This window comes from Ictidomys tridecemlineatus, chromosome 16, assembly GCF_052094955.1.
Source record: "Ictidomys tridecemlineatus isolate mIctTri1 chromosome 16, mIctTri1.hap1, whole genome shotgun sequence".
Taxonomy (NCBI): domain Eukaryota; kingdom Metazoa; phylum Chordata; class Mammalia; order Rodentia; family Sciuridae; genus Ictidomys; species Ictidomys tridecemlineatus.
The window spans coordinates 39025277-39043915 of record NC_135492.1 but is presented as its reverse complement, the minus strand read 5'-3'; the positions used below and the strand labels follow the sequence as shown (position 1 = coordinate 39043915).

The following is an 18639-nucleotide window of genomic DNA, read 5'->3' as shown; positions in this document are numbered from 1 at the left end:
AAGTACAATAAACAAATTTGTTTAGTTGGTTAGAAAACAATGAACATCAAAATTATACTGAGATTCCGTCTCACTCCAGTCAGATGGCAATCATCAAGAATATGAGCAATTATAAATGTTGGTGAGGACGTGGGGGAAAAGGCACACTCATACATTGCTGGTAAGACTGTAGATTGGTGCAACCACTATGGAAAGCAGTATGGAGATTCCTAAGAAAACTTGGAATGGAACCACCATTTGACCCAGTCATCCCACGCCTAGGTTTATACCCAAAGGACTTAAAATCAGCATAAACAGGGACACAGCCACATCAACATTTATAGCAGCTCAATTCACAATAACTAAACTATGGAACCAATCTAGGTGTCTTCAACAGATTAAATGGGTAAAGAAACTGGTAAATACACTATGGAATATTACTCAGCCTTAAAGAAGAATGAGAGGATGGCATTTGCTGGTAAATGGATAGAATGGGAAACTATCATGCTAAGTGAAATAAGCCAATCCCAAAGAACAAAAAGCGAATGTTTGGGCTGGGTGGACTAGATGGGGATGAAGGGAGAGGAGGGAACATGAGAGTAGGAATGATAGTGATATCAATGATCCTATGAACATATAAGATTACATGACCTGGGCTAGGTGGGCTCAGTGGTAGCACACTGGCCTGGCATGTGTGAGGCACTGGTTCAATTCTCAGCACCGCATAAAAATAAAATAAAGGTCCATCAGCAACAACAAATTTAAAAAAGATTACATCATCTCTGTCACTACATCATGTACAACAAGGCAAATGAGAAGTTATACTCCATTTATGTATGATGTGTCAAAACAGATTCTCTTGTCATGTGTAACTAATTAGAACAAATTTTTAAAAGAAAGAAAAAGAAATGAACATTGCCTAAGAAGCATTTGAGGAATGTCTTTAAATAGAACACCTGTGGCCTTGTGCTGGGTAAGGTATAGTGGGGAAAAAAAAAGATTCATTGGGGTCACAATTCTTGTGGCTGGAAAGTCCAAATAGAATGGTGTGGGTTGCGGTAAGGGCTCCCTGGCTGTGTCAAAGCATGGCCGAGAAGAAGGGATCTCACCATGTGCAGAAACGGCTCCTGCAAGAGTAAGAGATTGGGGGAGGTCCTGCTCTCAGGAGCTATCCCATCCTGCAGGAGCTACATCCCTGTCCCATTATCTGCTATCTATCTCCCTTAAAGGACCCGTACTTTGGTATTACTATTGTTGGGAACCACATGAGTTTTGGTGGGAACAAACCACATTCAAACCCTAACAAGGAGGGAGATGGTTGTTCTTTGGTGATGGGGAGGAGGAAGTCAAAGCAAACTAGTGAAAGTAAACAAGAAATGTCTGCGATCCATCCCACATCCAAATCCAGGAAACTGGCTGGCGGCCCTGGCCCCTGACCCTCCCAGTGGGGACAGCTTGAGAACTCTGTGAGATGAACCCTGGTCGACACGCAGGTTCTGCATGTAGTCGTATGTCTCTGTTCAGGTCCTGATCCTGCTGTTCCAACCAGCCCATTTTGCCTGCATGATCCAAATTTTAAGATGAGCCATTCGAATAACAGCCCTTCATCCTCCTCTGCTTCTGCCAGATAGCAACCCTTGGTCAGAAGTTCCTTAGGAGTGCCAAGCCCTTCACTGGTGCCTTTCGTTAAATGTCACAACACTTCTTTGCAAGCCGGTTCAGTGCTCCAAATGCCTTTATGGTAAAAACTCTTCCATAAGTCAGGCACCGGTAATGGGGCAGGGAGCGGGTGCCTGAGACAGGCAGGTCGCAAGTTGGAGGTCGGCCTGGGCAATTTAGCAAGACCCTCAGCGATTTAGCAAGATCCTGTCTCAAAGTTTAAAAAATGACTGGGGATGTAGAGACGTAGCTCAGGGCACTGGATCCCCAGCTTGTACACCTTGAAGCTTGTGACTCCGGTAATGGTGTGGTATGGAAAAGCCAGAGACCACACAAGGGGTATTGATGAGGGCAAGCTCTAGAAGCAGCATCTTCACCCCGTGGCTGCTGGGGACCCAGGGCCATGCATATATTGGGCAAGCACTCTACCACTGAGCTGCATCCTCAGCCCAGAAACAACAGCGCTCTCCAAGCCTGTATGGAAGGTGTTCCTTTGTGAACATGATCTGGACTCCGTGTGGCAGGCCAGGTGCTCTTCAGCATTGCCACAGGGCCCTTGGGCTCTAGAATGGGGTTTGGGTCTAACACTGCCCTCAGTTTCTAGCTAACAGCAGTAGTAGCTGCTCTTTGGAGGATTTATGTCCTGGCACTTTTGTTCTCTGATATAAATATACAAAGTGGTATGTGTTTCCTTTAAAAAAAAGGGGGGGGGCAATTTTGTTAAGGTTGGAAATTTGCTTTGCAATAAAAATACCTTCAGTAGTTTTCCACAGTTCACTGGGGGTGATGCTGCAGCTTCGCTTACAGCAGTGATTGCCTCATCCATACCTTCAAAGCCTCAGGCTTATGTGGTAATCAATCTTGCAACCCCTCCAGACAGGCTGTGTATCACACCTGTGATCCCAGCTGCTCAGCTAAGGCAGGAGGATCGCAGGTTTGAGGCCAGCCTCAGCATTCCTTGCAAGACCCTGTATCAAAAAAGGGCTGGAAGCTGGGTGCAATGGCACATGCCTGTAGTCCCAGCAACTTGGGAAGCTAAAATAGGAAGAGTTCGAGTTCCTGACCAGCCTCAGCAATTCAGCAAGGCTCTAAGCAATTCAGCAAGACCCTACCTCAAAAAAACAAGGGATGGGAATGTGGCCCTGTAGTAAAGCACCCCTGGGTTCAATCCCGTACCGAAAAGAAGAGCTGGAGATACACCTTAGTGGTAGAGTGCCCTTGGGTTCAATCCCTCCATACTGGGACCTGAAATCCTCGCATGGTAGGTCACGTAGCTCAGTGTAGCTTGCCTAGTATGTGCAAAGCCCAGGGTTTAATCCCTAGCGTCAAGAAACAACAAAACAAAGCCTTCACAAAATCATCTTTCTCCATCACTGGGCTGAACTGGTGTTCAGTTTCCTGCTTGAGCCAGGTGTGGTTTGGTTATGTAGTTCCAGCTCCTCAGGAGGCTGAGGCAGGAGGATTGCAAGTTCAAAGGCAGCCTCAGCAACAGCGAGGTGCTGAGCAACTCAGGGAGACCCTGTCTCTAAATAAAATACAAAATAGGGCTGGGGATGTGGCTCAGTGATCAAGTGCCCCTGAGTACCAAAAAAGAAAATGAAAACAAAGCTTTCCACTGTATGAGGCTAGTCTCAGTGGCTCACCATGTACCCTTAGCACAGGGATGTCACTGGCTTGAACACACCATAATTGGGAACACCCTGAAGCTTTCTGAAACCAACTACTTTCACAAATTCTGTCACTTAGTGCAAAATATTGTACACAATATTATATACATACTTGGCCAAGATTTTTTTGTTGTTGTTTTTTGTTTTGTTTTGTTTTTGGTATTAGGAATTTACCTAGGGATGCATCCACTGAGCCACATCCCTGGCCCTTTGGATTTTTTTTTTTTTTTTTTTTTTGAAACAGGGTGTTGCTAAATTGCTAAGGTTGGCCTTGAACTTGTGAGCCTCCTGCCTCAGCCACCCAAGTTGCTGGGATTACAGGGCGTGTGCCACCACGCCCCGCAAGATTATGCCTTTTATGTTTACTTTCTCAGGACATTTTATCACTTCCAACTTCTCCTGGGCCTCCAAAACTCACCTACTTATTTTATGATGCTTCTCCCTATCCTTCCATGTTTTCAGGTACCCAGGTGGGGAGATGGGGTGACGGCACACCACAAGCCCAAACAGTAGGAGAAGTAGATGACCTGCAAAGATGGCAGCTTGGGCCGCCTCCTCCATCCAGTCCAGCGCCAAGTCCTCCACTTGCATAGTCATTGGTGAAGCACAGAAGTGGCCATCTCTGAGCCTTAGCCACTGTTCTTGTGAGACCCTCAAGCCCAACCCACAGGGCTGCTGTGTGCATAAATGACACACGGGTGTCTGTACCACCTCGGTTCTTGCTCTGAACATGTGCTACCATGACTTCCAAAAAAAAACTGTGACCCCCACAGTGGATGTCCAAATCAAATATAACCACCAGGGCACGGTTGGCTGCAAAATCATTCAAGTGGCATTCAGAAACCGAGCTCAAGGGGCACCCTCTCAGCCACGTGAGGTCAGAAGTGCCCCCCTGCGTTTGGGTGTGTGCTTCTGCAGATGCACGATGGTCCTGCTCCACAAGGTTGGGGTGCAGCCAGGCCCCTCCCCAGGAATGCCCTCCTGTATCTGAGATTTTATTTATTTGATTTTATTTGCAGTTCTGGAGAGATGGAACCCAGGGCCTCACGAGGTGCCAGGCAAGCACTCCGCCACTGAGCTACACCCCAGGCCTCGTGTGTAATGATCTTGCAGATGGCATCAGGAGAGTGGCGATCCCACCAGGTCCATCTGTGCATCCAAACTTAGCAACCTCAGCACAGGGGTTTCCCCAGATAACTCCCGCTGAAGGCTGAGGAGGGCAGTGAACCTTCTAGAAAGGAGCCCCGGCTGGGATGTGCCCTTGAGCAACTTCCTTGCTGCCTTTTATCAGCCTCAGTGATCTTAATTCTAAAAGGGGCCCCTGTGAATGTTTTTCTCATTGTGCGGTGACAGGGACAAAGGAGGAGGACCCAAAAGGCACCTGGCACAACGGGGAGTCTTCCTTCCTGGCAGGAGTGACTCAAATCCGCCCAAAGAGGCCAAAAAGACACAACATCTGTCTATTTGTATTCAGAGCAAATTCCCTGTTGGGATGGTGCCAGAGCGGCCACTCCATCATGGGAGCAGACTGACTTATCTCTGTCCTGCCCTGTGAAGAGCCTGGGGCTCCACTAGGGTGGTCACCTGGGAAGGCCCTGACCCGGCTCTACCAGGCAGTGACACGGGGATTAAAGTGGTTGGGGGGGGGGGGGGGACTGGGGTTGTGGCTCAGCAGCAGAGCACTCGCCTCGCACAGGTAAGACCCTGGGCTCGATCCTCTGCACCACATAAAAATAAATAAATAAAATAAAGGTATTGTGTCCAACTACAACTAAAAAACAAATATTTGAATAAATAAATAAAGTGATTCAGGGGCAGCAAACCTGTCTTCCTTTTAGGGAACCGTCTTCTTGGGTGAGAATTAGCACTTGACAGTTCACAGGGTTTAAAAGCTTTAAGACTGAGTTTGGGTTCTAGGTTTCAGCAATTTCTTGCTGGAGGCCGGAGGGTTGATAGTGAGACCCAGGTTTGTGTCCCACTTCATTCTACGATAGTTGTATGAGCCTAATGTCAAGTGTCCTCAACTCTGAAATGAGGTTAATGTTGCTGATACGCCCACACAGTGGAATGTCACCCAGCCACCAAAAGGAATGAAACTGGCCAGGCACAGTGGCACATGCCTGTCATCTCAGCAGCTTGGGGGGCTGAGGCAGGAGGATCAAAATTCAAAGCCAGCCTCAGCAAAAGTGAGCAACTAAGTGAGACTTAAGCAACTCAATGAGACCCTGTCTCTAAATAAAATGCAAAACAGGGTTGAGGATGGGGCTCAGTGGTTGAGGGCCCCTGAGTTCACTCTCCAATACCAAAAAAAAAAGAAGAAGAAGGAGGAGGAGGAACAGACAGAAAGGGTTCTGTACTGTATGACTCCATATATATGAAATATCTAAAATAGTTAAATCCATAGAGAATGCAATTAAGTAAAAATGAGATAACATAGGAAAAGGGTCTGGCAGATAGTTGATGTATTGTTTCACCTTTCAGATAAAATAACCATTGCTTTTATTACTTTCACTAGAAATTGAAAATCCTGGACCAGGTGGCTAGATGCGGCTATTTGGTCTTCTTTTTTTTTTTTTTTTCTTTTCCCTTTAATAAATGTTTCTTGGGGTTTCTTAGCTCTTGGAGTGTTTTGCACAAGCTGAAGCTTTAGAGAAAAAAAAAATTCACTGTGTGAGTCCTGGTCTCTCCTTTCTATGACACTGAGGTACTTGGTGTGCCCAGTGGTCAGTCCCCAATGTGTGCCCCAGGCAGTGCTGAACAATGACATGAAGAAGCACTGTCACCAGAAAGAACCCTGGGACCTCATCTGGAGGACAGAGTTGGTTTCAATGTTGAGCCTCCTTTTTTTTTTTTTTTTTGGTACTGGGGATTGAAACTAGGGATGCTTTACCACTGAGCCACCATCCTTTTTTTTTTTTATTTACTTCATTTTTTAATTTATTTTTATTATCAATTTTATTATTTTTATTTGAGCAACTTGCTAAATTGCTGAGGCTCGCCTTGACCTTGCCATCCTCCTGCCTCAGCCTCCCAGGTGGCTAGGATTACAGGTGTGCACGGTGCCCAGCCAGAGCCTCCTTATCACTGTGGTTAGCAGGTAGCTGGTGTGAGAAATCAAAGGATTCTCAGTTCAGAATTCTACAAAGCTGAGCAACATTGCCATCTGTTGGTGCTATTTCAGTGACTAATTTTCTTTATTACAGGTAAAACCTATAGATATGGTACTTTGGTTTTGTAGGAGTGGGGAATTTGTAGCCTCGTAACATGAAAAGGAAAAAAATATAAAGCAAGCCACCTCCAGACCAGAGAGTGACCCCTAAAAGAGGGAATGGGGACCTTCTGAAACCTTGACAATCCAGGAGTGCAGCCTTAAGAGAAATTAGCATGAAATATCATGAAAACATTCTACTATGATCAGTTCTTATTTTAGCTGATTTTGTAATGACACAATTTTTACCTTCTTCCCATTTTGCATATTGATGAAAACAATCCTTGTTTTCTCCTTTTGTCTCTAATGATGGCGAACGGCTAACCCAGATGCTGGCATACCCTGCCTATGGTGGGTCTTGACCCCTGCAGGGACCCAGGGGTTGAATGCACCACGGCTCTGCAGACAAACCTGGGTATGAACCCCAGTTCTGTCACTATGTGACATTGGGCAAGTATCTTCATGTGCAAAAGGGACATTATGTTGGTTCCTGGAAGATGGGAAATTAGACTAGAGAAACTGACACCTAAAACAGAGTGTGAAGAGGAGGGGAAGTTGGAATACAAACACTCCTCCACTTAAGATGGGATTTTACTTCTAAACCCACCATCGCCAGGTAAGGAGATGCACACCTGTAATCCCAGCCTCCGGGAGGCTGAGGCTGGAGGATCCCCTTGACTACAGTAAGCTGAAATAGACTTTTTAAGGAAAACCACACACCTTTTTATTAAGTCTAGTTAGATGCACTTGGAAATCCTCAGGACCAATTAAAGACAGTGACCCCTGAATGTCCTGTCCCCTCCACCCTCACACACAGCCCTCAGCACAAAGCACCTCAGAAGGAGGGCTTGCTCCTTGGTCAGGATGGTCAACTGCGTAGAAGCCATGCTTTTCTATTGCCCGGTAGAGGATGATGTACTTGGAGGCCAACCTTGTCCTTGGGATCACATATTTCTCCGTGAATTCATTCTTGTCCAGTTGCTCCTTGCCTTCTGTGGTCAGGATGCAGTTAATGAATGAGAGGGTGTAGCTGTAGCAGTTGTGGTAGTCTTCATCATACCTTTCAGGAGGGATACAGAGAAGAAAAGCTGAGCTGTGTGTTTGTATGCATGCATTTATTTATTTAAGATATGGCCCAGGATGGCGGTGCATACCCGCCATCCCGGTGACTTGGGAGGCTGTAGCAGGAGGATCAGAAGTTCAAGGCCAGCCTCAGCAATTTAGCAAGACCCTGTCGCAGAATAAAAAATAAAAAGGGCTAGGGATGTGGCTTAGTGGTAAAGCACCTCTGAGTTCAATCCCCAGTACCAAAAAGAGAGAGATACAGAGTCTCTCTCTGCTGCCCAGGCTGGCATTGAACTGAGCTCAAGAGATCCTCCTGCTTCAGCCTCCCCAGGAGCTGGAACTATTGGTGCACCCCACAGCACCAGCCCCTGAGAGGCTGAACTTTAAAAGCTTCTAAGGAACAGGTCGTGAAGCTATGGAAGGACTTTCATAATTGAAATCTGTTTGGAGAACTTTATTTGAATGAGAGTCTAGATTTTAGAAGTGAAATTCCATACCTAAGTTTTATGATAGCCCACAGGATCAAAACTCATTGCAAAGGAAATTGCAGAAACATTGAAATTCACAAGTATACTATCCATCTTCTAAAAGGGTGAGGGAGAAAGGAATTGAGAAATCAATTTCAAAATTGCTAAAAAAAAAAAAAAAAAAAAAAAAAAAAAGGTTCCCCACAGGGATCACACCTGCATGCAGAATGTGGTCTTCGTAGCCACTCACCTGTGTGGCAGCCAGGCCCCGGTGGCTGAGAAGTCTTCCAGGTACCTGTCCCACTGGTCTCTCAGTCCGAACATGTTGGGCTGCACTAACGGGACACTTAGACTTTGCTCCCACCCTGCCTGGTCTCGCTGGACACCGCATTGGTTGTAATTATACACGACTCCTGCAAACCAAAGTCACACAGAGCCCAGGGAAAAACTCATGTCTGTTAAAAGGCACCTCAGACAAGCAGCAGCCACCTCAGAAACTTGCCCTTTGGTGAATGCAGGCTCCGCTTTCCTGCTTCAGTCAGAGAGCAAGAGAGAGACTCTAGAATAAGTATGGGAAGCAGCAATCCATCAAGTGAGATTTAGATATGAAATTTAGATGTTTTAGTGTCTAAAATAATTTGTTGGTCTTTTTAGTACTTGAGATCAAACCCAGGGATGCTCTACCACTAAGCTACACCCCCCCCCGCAAAGTCTTTTTTTTTTTAAATGAGAGAAGTTCTCGTAAGTTGCTGAGGGCCTCGCTAAGTTGCTGAGGCTAGTATCCAACTTCCCATCCTCTTGCCTCAGCCTCCCAAGGGGCTGGGATTACCAGTGTGTGCCACCATGCCTGGCTCAAAATAAAAAATTTAAAACGGGATCTGGGGGAGTATAGCTCAGTGATTGTTCTGGTTTGGATATGAGGTGTCCCCCAAAAGCTCACGTGTGAGAGACAATGCAAGAAGGTTTGGAGGAGAGATTATTGGGTTATAGCCTGACCCTAATCAGTGAATTGATCCCTGGTGGGTTGAACTGAGTGGTAACTGGAGGCAGGTGGGCGGAGGCTGGAGGAAGGGGTTTGCTCAGGGCGTGGCTATGGGGTATATATATTTTGTATCTGGAGCGTGGAGTCTCAACTCTCTCTGTTTCCTGATCCACACGTGAGCTGCTTCCCTCTGCCACACTCTTCTGCCATGATGTCCTGCCTCACTGGAGCCCTGAGGAATGGAGCCCGCCTTCTATGAACTAAGACCTCTGAAACCGTGAGCCCTCAGATAAACCTTTCCTGGTTGGGTCCTTTTGGTCACAGCAGTGAGAAAAGTTGACTTAAAACAGTGGTATGGGGTTTGCCTAGCATGCAAGAGTTGGGGTTCAGTCCCCAGTTCTGCAAACAAACAAAAACCAGTTCTAGGTTTGGGTTCATATTGTCAGTTTCCTCTTCCTCCAACAGGAAAAAACCAACCAGAGAGGCCAGAACTAAGAGCTCCCAGGGTCCAGGCCCTTCTGCAGAGGAGAATGATTCTGGTCTCCGAGTTACAAACTCTGCACCTCAGAACTCAATCCAGCCAAAGGAACATTCTGTGTAATCTCCATATACTTCTAAAAAAATTTTTTTGCAGTGCTGGGGATGGAACCCAGGGCCTCCTGCATGCTGGGCAAGCACTGTACCAGGGAGCTACCCCCACAGCTTACCTTAAAAAAAAAAAAAATGTTAAGCAAAGTACTGCAGGTCCTCCCACACCCTCAGGTGTTCTAACCTTCAGCTTGATTCCTGAATCCCCCGCGGTGCTGGGACCCAGTGGCAGTAGGTTGAATATAGGATTGGGAAATCGAGGAATATGGTTCCAATGGTTCAGACTCAACATGTGGAGGTCTTGGGCAACTCCACTTCTCAGAAAGTCTGTTTTTTTCCTCTCTAAAAGTCAGTGGAAAAATGTGCAGGTTTGTGGGGGTCTTCATTGAGAAAAACACTGAAGAGCTTTGAAGGGGCTGAAGATGTGGCTCCGTGGTCATGTTGTGGGAAACAGACTGGCTGAGAGGTAGCAAGCAGCGCTTGGAGAGGAGGAGGAGAACGCCAAGCATCATTTCACCCTGCTGGGCCCAGAGAAGAACAAACTCCAAATTCTGAGCCCCAATCCACAGTTTTCACAGCTTTTATAGATTACTTGGCGTCATCTTAGACCCATTCTATCACTGGACGCTTTTTTCCCCCCTCTTTTAAAAAGAATTCCTAGCCAGTGCCGTGGCGCACGCCTGTAATCCCAGCAGCTCAGGAGGCTGAGGCAGGAGGATCTCCGTTCAAAGCCAATCTCAGCAATTTAGCAAGGCACTTAGCAACTCGGTGAGACCCTGTCTCTAAATAAAATATAAAAAAGGGCTGGGGATGTGGCTGAGTTGAGTGCACCTGAGTTCAATCCTCAGTACCAGGGGGAAAAAAAATTCCTAATCTACGTGGCTGAAGGCCTGTGCAAGGTCTCTTAATAAAGCATGCTCACAGAAATGGATAAGAAGAAATGGCTCTTTGTACAGGCATCTGTTAAATCTAGCCTTGAAACCCTGGCACAGGGGTGTTTACCTATCAAGAGGGGAAGAGTAACATTCTCAGTACAGTAGTTTTACTCTCCAAAAGGTGGGGACCATAGTTAATTAGGCTTCCTGAAGAAAGGCTGAGAGAAGAGAGGAGAATTGACTTTCCCCACATTTCTAACCATAAGGTTTTGTTTGTTTAATATTTTTTAGTCGCAGTTGTCGATGGACCTTTATTTTTTTTATGCAGTGCTGAGAATCAAACCCAGGGCCTCACACATGCTAGGCGGGTGCTTTACCGCCAATCCCCAACCCCAGCCCCCACCATAACATTTTAATTTCTTTTCACAACCAGGTCTAGTTTTGCCGCCATCATAGAGCACTCGCCTAATATGCGCAATGCCCTGGGTTCCATATCTGGCACTGTGAGCGGGGGAAGCTTCCAAATATTTAGTATGTGAGTACTAATAACTCGCCATAGAGTCGAGTGTTTATTTATTTATTTTTTTGCAGGGACTAGGGGTAGCTGTTCCTACGTCATGGTGGAACAGCGGGATCACTAGTTAAATGTTGCTATAATTACATCTTTTCTAGAAATACCATTCTCCTCGAACTGGGTGTGGTGGCATGTTTATTTGTTTGATTTTTAACTAAAAAAAGTATGCAAATACACTCACCATTTGTGTTAGTGATTCCAACATGGAGATCAGACTTGCCATCATACTCCCTGAAAAGAAACACTTGTTATTATCATAATTATTATTTATTTACTTCTTTTAATGCTGAGTATTGAACCCAGTGGCTCTACCACTGAGCTGCATCCCCAGCCCATCTTTTATTTTATTTTATTTTTATTTTTACTTTGAGACAGGGTTTTGCTAAGTTGCTGCAGCTGGCCTCAAACCTGGGATCCTCCTGCCTCAACCTCCCAAGTTACTTGGATGACAGGCGTGCACCACCATGCCCTGCAAGTTCTCATATGAAATATCTAGTCCCTCTCTATATTTAGAAGTGGTAGGGAAAAAAAACTTTTTTGTAAATATCTTTTTAAAACTGATGGGAAATAGCATTTGGAAATATTAACCCACCTCTGAATGGTATATTGTAGGCATTTGCTCACTGGGCTGAGGGAGGCAGAAGGAAAGACGTTACACAGGTGTTTTGTTTTTTGTTAGCACATACTAGAAAATCCTAGCTTACTCATTGCCGTGTATGTTCTGTGTATTTTGTCCAACTTTGCTGCACTGTATACATTATGCATCTACTGGAGGAAGGAGACTTCATTCTATAGTACCTACTCTCCAGATATTAAAGCAGTTGCCAGTGTATGACATTGGTAGTTGGTCAACTAACACATTCTGTACACTTTGTGTTAAAATTCATAGAAAGGCAGTCTTTCGAAAAGGACTTTTGAAAGGAAATGGTAACAGCACCTCCGAGAGACACACCTGAGACAGGAGAGGAGGAATTGGAAGAAATGGAGGATTCTAGGCTGGAATGCCCCCGCTTACAAGATGCTTTCAGATAGAACCATCTTCACGTGTGAGTAGTTTACTGGGCTCTACTGTGGACATTGTGGACACACTTAAGTCCTTATTGGAAACATCTAGTCTTTCTAGCTTAGAGAGTCACAAAGTATGTTAAAAGTAGAGGTAGTAAATAGAGCATTTGGTAGATTAAAAAGGAAGAAAGAGAAGGAGGGAAGAAGCAGCTTATGATAGAGGTCCTCCCCCTCTCGTGTGTCACCTTAAGATAAAGGACCAGGGACTGTAGCACACACTCCTGAGGCAGGAGGATTGCAAGTGTGGGGCCAGCCTCAGCAAGTTAGCAAGGCCCTGTCTCAAAATAAAATTTGAAAAAGGGCTGGGGCTGTAGCTCAGTGGTAAAGCACCCTTGGGTTCAATTCCCTGTCCCCCCCCCCCCAAAAAAAGTATATAAACAAACATAAAAATGCATGGGGTTGGGCTGGGGTTGTGGCTCAGAGGTAAAGTGCTTGTCAATCAGGTGCAAGGCCCAGGGTTCGATCCTCAGCACCACATATAAATAAAGGTATTGTGTCAACTACAACTAAAAAATATTTTTAAAAAATGCATGGGGTTGGGGGGATATAAGGGTGCTTAGCAGGAGCTTAGCATACAAGGATGCTTGAATTCAATCCTTAGCACCAAGGGGTGAGCTTAGGGCCAGTCTGAAATTCGATCATGCATTGTGTCATTTCAGGAGAGCAGGTCTGTGGCATCCCTAGGAGAGCTCTTCAGTAAGGATTTGTTTCATGGGCCAATGTTATGAGAAGGAAATCCTGAATTCTGGCCCCTTGATTCAAAAGCTTTTGGAATCCAACCAGTTAATGACTCACAGGCGGCTCTTATGAAAGAGCTAGGCCTCTGTGGTTCTGCTTAAGGTGGAAGCGAAGGTCCTGCCAGGCTGGGGAGCCACAGTCTGAGCTGAACGTGAATTTTGGAATAGAAGGAGCACAGGGTTGAAGCCTCATGATTGACACTTGGGCCAGACTTATGTGCCTGATCCCTGGACCTCACCACCTGCAAAGTTGGAGCCATCCTCCTTTGATAGCTGAGGGATTAGAGACTTGGAGAGGGTTCCCAGAGCTGGTTAGTAAAAAGAACCAGGAGAAGAGATAGGGCTTCCTCACCCCAGAGCCTGAACATCCTTCCTAAATAAAGTGCATGCCATCATTCAATAACATGCATGCCACTTTAAAAACCTGGTTTATACAAGGTCATTTTCAATTCTATTTTTAAACTCCACAGGAACAGTTGAGACATAATGTTTTCTTCTTGATTTCTGCATTCATTCTTTTTTTTTTTTGGAGGGGGGCTCTCAACCACTGAGCCACCTTCCCAGCCCTATTTTGTATTTTATTTAGAGACAGGATCTCACTGAGATGCTCAGCACCTCGCCATTGCTGAGGCTGGCTTTGAATTTGCGATCCCTGCTGTCTCAGCCTCTCCAGCTGCTGGGATTGCATTCATTCTAAAAGCCAGGGAGCAGCCACAATGAAATTTTTGGGGGGAAGGGAGTACTGGGGATAAAGTACAGGGAAGGTTTACTACTGAGCTACATCCTTTTTTTTTTTTTTTTTAATACCATAGACTGGGTGGTTTTTTTCTTTTAAAGAATTTATTTTTTAGTTTTCGGCAGACACAACATCTTTGTTTGTATGTGGTGCTGAGGATTGAACCCGGGCCGCACGCATGCCAGGTGAGCTCACTACCGCTTGAGCCACATCCCCAGCCCAACTGGGTGGTTTTTTTAATATTTATTTTTTAGCTATAGGTGGACACAATATCTTTATTTTGTCTTTATGTGGTGGTGAGGATCGAACCCACTGCCTCATGCATGCTAGGTGAGTGCTCTGCCTCTGAGCCACAATCCCAGCCCCATCCTCAGTCTTTTATCTATTTCTTTCTTTCCTCTATTTTTCCTTGAGACAGGGTCTCTCAATTGTTGAAGCTGGCCTTGAACTTGCAATCCTGCTTTAGCCTCTCAAATCGCTGGGATTAAAAGATACTATCTTGATAGGATTGGCAGCTGGGTTATTTTCCCAGTTAGCCTCTTAGCAGATACTTTTCTCTCCTAAAGTTGTTTGAGCAGGTGTGTCCTTCCTATATAGTGCACATATTCTTTTTTTAAAAAAAATATTTAGTTGTTGTTGGACCTTTATTTTATTTATTTAACGCTCCAACACAAAGCCATACCCCCAACGACCCCCGCACACCAATCGGATTTTTATTTTTTGACTTTCTTTTTTTTTTCCGGTACCAGGGATTGACTTTGGGGAGCACTTGACCACTGAGCCACATTCCCAGCCCTATTTTTTTTTTTTAAGAGATGGGGTTTCACTGAGTTGCTTAGCACCTTGCTTTTTGCTGAGGCTGGCTTTGAAATTGTGATCCTCCTGCCTCAGCCTCCCAAACCACTGGAATTACAGGTGTGTGCCACTGCACCCAGCTGACATTTAAAATATATTTATTTATTTAGTTGTTGGTGGACCTTTGGTTTGCTTATTTATTTATATGTGGTGCTGAGGATCGAATCCAGTGCCTCACCCATGCTAGGCAAGCGCTCTACCACTGAGCCACAAAACAAGTAGGTCTACATATCAGGATTTAAGGTCAAAACACAGGTAAGATCACTGGAGAAACTTCCCGATGTATAATGCATATTGATAAAAGAAAAGTTTTATTGACACAAACAGAAGAAAAACTTAGCACAATTCAATATGTTAAAAAAAAAAAATACCTGAGAAATGTCCCCTGAGTTGGTCGCAGCAGGAAGGAGCATTTTTCTTCATGCCCATCAGTGAACGGATTAGAGATGCTAACAGGTGCTTCCTCCAGTTTCGCAGAGCCCACTTCCTGCTGGCAGAGAGGGCAGCGTCGGGGCACGCTGAAGCTGTAGATGGATTTCTTACAGTGGGTGAATTTAATCAAAGGCTTCCCGGCCTCTGTGCAGTGCATAGCTTTCACCTCCTGGGCTAGCAGGCGAGGTCTCCAAGACTTCTTTTCTGCCACAGCAACCTGATCCACCATGATGTCATCCTGACTGAGCCAGGTAGGATTAACCAGTAACCAGGCCGCCCCATGGGCTGGCTTCTTAAAGAGCTAGTTTTCATTTGTGCTCACTCACAGGCTCCGTGCAGTTTGCAACTAATGCCAGCCAGCTCCTCTTCATCCTTCAAAGCCCTATTTTTTGGTGCTGAATTTCTCAGCTTTCTTCAGGATTTTGTTGAACTGCAAGCACTGGACTCGTATTCCTACCAGAACTCTATTATTTAATTAGAAGTGCTCACTGCAATCCCTGCGACTCTGGAGGCTGAGGCAAGAAGATCACAAGGTCAAGGCCAGCCTTAGCAATTTAGTAGGCCTTCAGCAACTCAAAATAAAAAAGGGACTGGGGATTATAGCTCAGTATTAGAGCACCCCAGGTTCAATTTCCAGTACAAAAAGAAAAAGGAAAGAAAAGAAAAAAAATCAGTCATTGAGTTTTATTACTCCCATTAGTCTTGGGTTTAGAGACTCACCTCTATATTTTTTTAATTAAAAAAAATTCGACATCTTTTAGATTTTTAGTTTTCTTTTTTGCATCATGGGGGATCAAATTCAGGGGTCTTCTACCACAGAACAACATCTCCAGGCCTTTTTATTAATTTTTCTTGATGATTGGGTCTCACTAAGTTGTTGAGGCTGTTCTTGACCTTGTGATCCTCCTGTCTCAGCCTCCGGAGTCAATGGGATTTCAGGTGTGCACCCCCACACCTGGCAGTGGTGTGCTTCTTCAACATGTAGCTTCGTGTCTTTATTATTTCAGGGAATTTTTCGTAAGTTATAAATTTGAGTATTTTTTTCTTGTTTTTTTTTTTTCCCCCAGGAAATTCTGTTTTCTGTATATTGCATTTTTTTTTTTTTGGTTTGGTCTATCTTCACCATTACTTACCTGCTGTGTTTTAAATTGAGATCAAATTTATATACTACGAAATTCACCCATTTAGTGTACAATCCAGTGGTTCTGAGCATATTCACAAGGCTGTGCAACTATTACCACTAAGTTTAAAACATTTTCATTACCCCAAATAAGAAACCTCAAACCCCAAACTATTCACAGTCCTGACCCATTGCCCTTCCCACCAGCTCCAGCAACACTAATTTTTCTTTGATTTTTCATATAAAGGGAATCACATGGTATAGGATCTTCTGCATCTGGCTGCTTCTGCTTAGCCTAAGTTATCAAAGTTCACCTAGGTCATAGTATGTCTTCGTTATTCATTCAGTTTTATGGTTCAATAATATTCCATTGTATGGATGTATTTTAAATATGGATGTTTGGGTTGTTTCAACTTTGGGCTATTATGAATAATTCTGCTGTGAATAAGTTTCACCATATTCATGTGAAAGCTGGTTATTTTGTTTTGTTTTGTGATACTGGGGATTAAATCCAGGGGTGCTCTACCACTGAGCCACAACCTTAGCTTTTTATCTTGAGACAGGATCTCACTAAGTTGCCCAGACTGGCCTTGAACTTACAGTCCTTCTGCCTCAGCCTCTTGAGTTGAGGGGATTCCAGGCATGAGCCGTTGCACCTGTCTCATGTGCAGATTTTTATGTGACTGTGTGAAGAATACTTGAAGAGAACCTGGGAAGAGGTGAGTAAAGGACAGACACACACACACACAGTGTAGAAGGCACACAGGTGGCTGTACCTCTCTGCTGCCTTGTTTATTAACCTAAGAAAGGCTACATATTACCCATCACCATGTCTGCATTCTAACCAGTACTCCTTTAACCCTGAGTGCTGGCTAGCTGAGAAAGTCCAGGTTCACACAAACACAGAGCCCCTTTCCTCCAAGGACGTTACCATGGAAACCAGATAGCGCACCTGCATAGTTATCCTAATAGCTTCAAGGGGAAACTGCTGGGCATTCCAAGCCTGGGTAACTCGTTAAGAACATTGCAATAGCATCCGGGCATCCCGTGCTTTTGCACAGGATTCTCTCAGTATCCAGGTATTCTGTGTCTTGCACAGAAACTTTCTAGTTACCATCATGTCACAATCACAAAGTTTGTCAGAGACCCCAATCCCAAACACAGATCTCCCACAGCTATCTCTCTTGGTTACATAGGTAGGAGGGGAATTTCTGGTAACCTTTAAATACTTTGAGAAACTGCTAGACCTTTTTCCCCAAGTGCCCACATCATTTTCCATAATTTATGAGAGTTCCAACTCCTCCACATTGCCTACGCTGGCCTGGATTTACTTTAGCCATCTGAGTGGTTGTGAAGTTGTATCTTATTGCATTTCCCTAAAGAAATGTTTTTATGTGCTTATTGCCAGTTCATATATCTTTGTTAGGGAAATGTCTATTTAAATCTTTCACACATTTTCTAATTGGGTTATTATTATTTTTTTTTTTTGGCAGTACTAGGGATTGAAATCACCCCACACCTGAGTGCTCTACTACTGGGGGCTATGTCCTCTGCCCCTTTTATTATTTTGAGAGAGGGACTCACTATGTTGCCCAGACTGACCTCCAACTTAGATCCTCCTGCCTCAGCCTCCTGTCCACAGTGCCTGGCACAATGTGTTTTTTTTTTTTTTCAATAGATGCAAAAGAAAAAGCATTAGATAGCATTTTTATCATTAAAATGTCCTTATTTCCAAGAAAACTAGGATTAGAAAGACATTTCCTTAATTTGATAATGGATACTTAAAGTCAGGCTAATATTTTAGTTAATGGTGTTAATATTAAATATATAAAATAATTAATGAGGCTAATATTTTAATATACTTTCCTTAAATTCAGGAACAAAACCAAACATACACTGTTTACATTTCTTTTTTTCCACTATACTGAATTATAATGAAGTAAAACTGTCATTGTTTGCTGATGGCTTAATATATTTTTTGGTACTAGTGATTTGAACCAAGGGCATTCTATTTCTGAGCTATCAGCCCTTTTTATTTATTTACATTAAAAATTTTTTTTTAGCTGTATGGACACAACACCTTTATTTTTATGCAGCGCTGAGGATCCAACCCACTGCCTCACACATTGAGCCACACCTCCAGCCCAGCCCTTTTTATTTTTTATTGTTTTTGAGACAAAGTCTAAGTTGCTCAGATTGGCCTCAAATTTGGGGTCCTCCTGCTGAAGTCTCCCTAGTTGCTAGGATTACAGGCGTGTACCACCGCAACCACTTGAGCCCAGTTTTTCTTAGTGGAAAAAAAAAAAAAAAAGAAATTTACAAAGCGACAGGAAGTCACTGAAAGATGGAAGGCAAAGGACATGATGTCATATAGGTTTTAAAAATAGATTTGGCGCCTTGGCCAATGCCTGTTAATCCCAGCGACTCTGGAGGCTGAGGCAGGCAGCTCCAAGCTAAAATTCAAATTAATTCAGTGTTTCTGGTTCTTTGTTTCCTATGACGCCCTGATGCCATCAGCAATTTAGCGAAACCCAGTCTCTAAATAAATAATTAAAAAAGCGCTGAGGATGTGGCCCAATGGTTAAGCACCCTTGGGGTCAATCAAACCAAAAATAATGAATAGTGATAAT

At 44.3% G+C, this 18639-nt stretch overlaps 1 protein-coding gene across 2 annotated transcripts; it reads right to left on the bottom strand.

The window, feature by feature from the left end:
• Nucleotides 1-7212: 7212 nt before the first annotated feature.
• Mkrn2os (MKRN2 opposite strand) lies at nt 7213-15157 on the bottom strand. Of its 2 annotated transcripts, XM_078033452.1 has the most exons (5): nt 14829-15017; nt 11246-11295; nt 9800-10136; nt 8296-8458; nt 7213-7573 (listed from the first exon to the last, which is right to left on the bottom strand). In XM_078033452.1, exons 1-5 carry the CDS (start codon nt 14884-14886, stop codon nt 7321-7323), a joined length of 861 nt encoding a protein of 286 aa, XP_077889578.1. In that variant the 5' UTR covers nt 14887-15017; the 3' UTR covers nt 7213-7320. The 2 variants fall into 2 exon arrangements, with proteins under 2 accessions (XP_077889578.1, XP_005333918.3); XM_005333861.4 differs by lacking the exon at nt 9800-10136 and having other exon boundaries at nt 14829-15157.
• Nucleotides 15158-18639: the final 3482 nt, after the last annotated feature.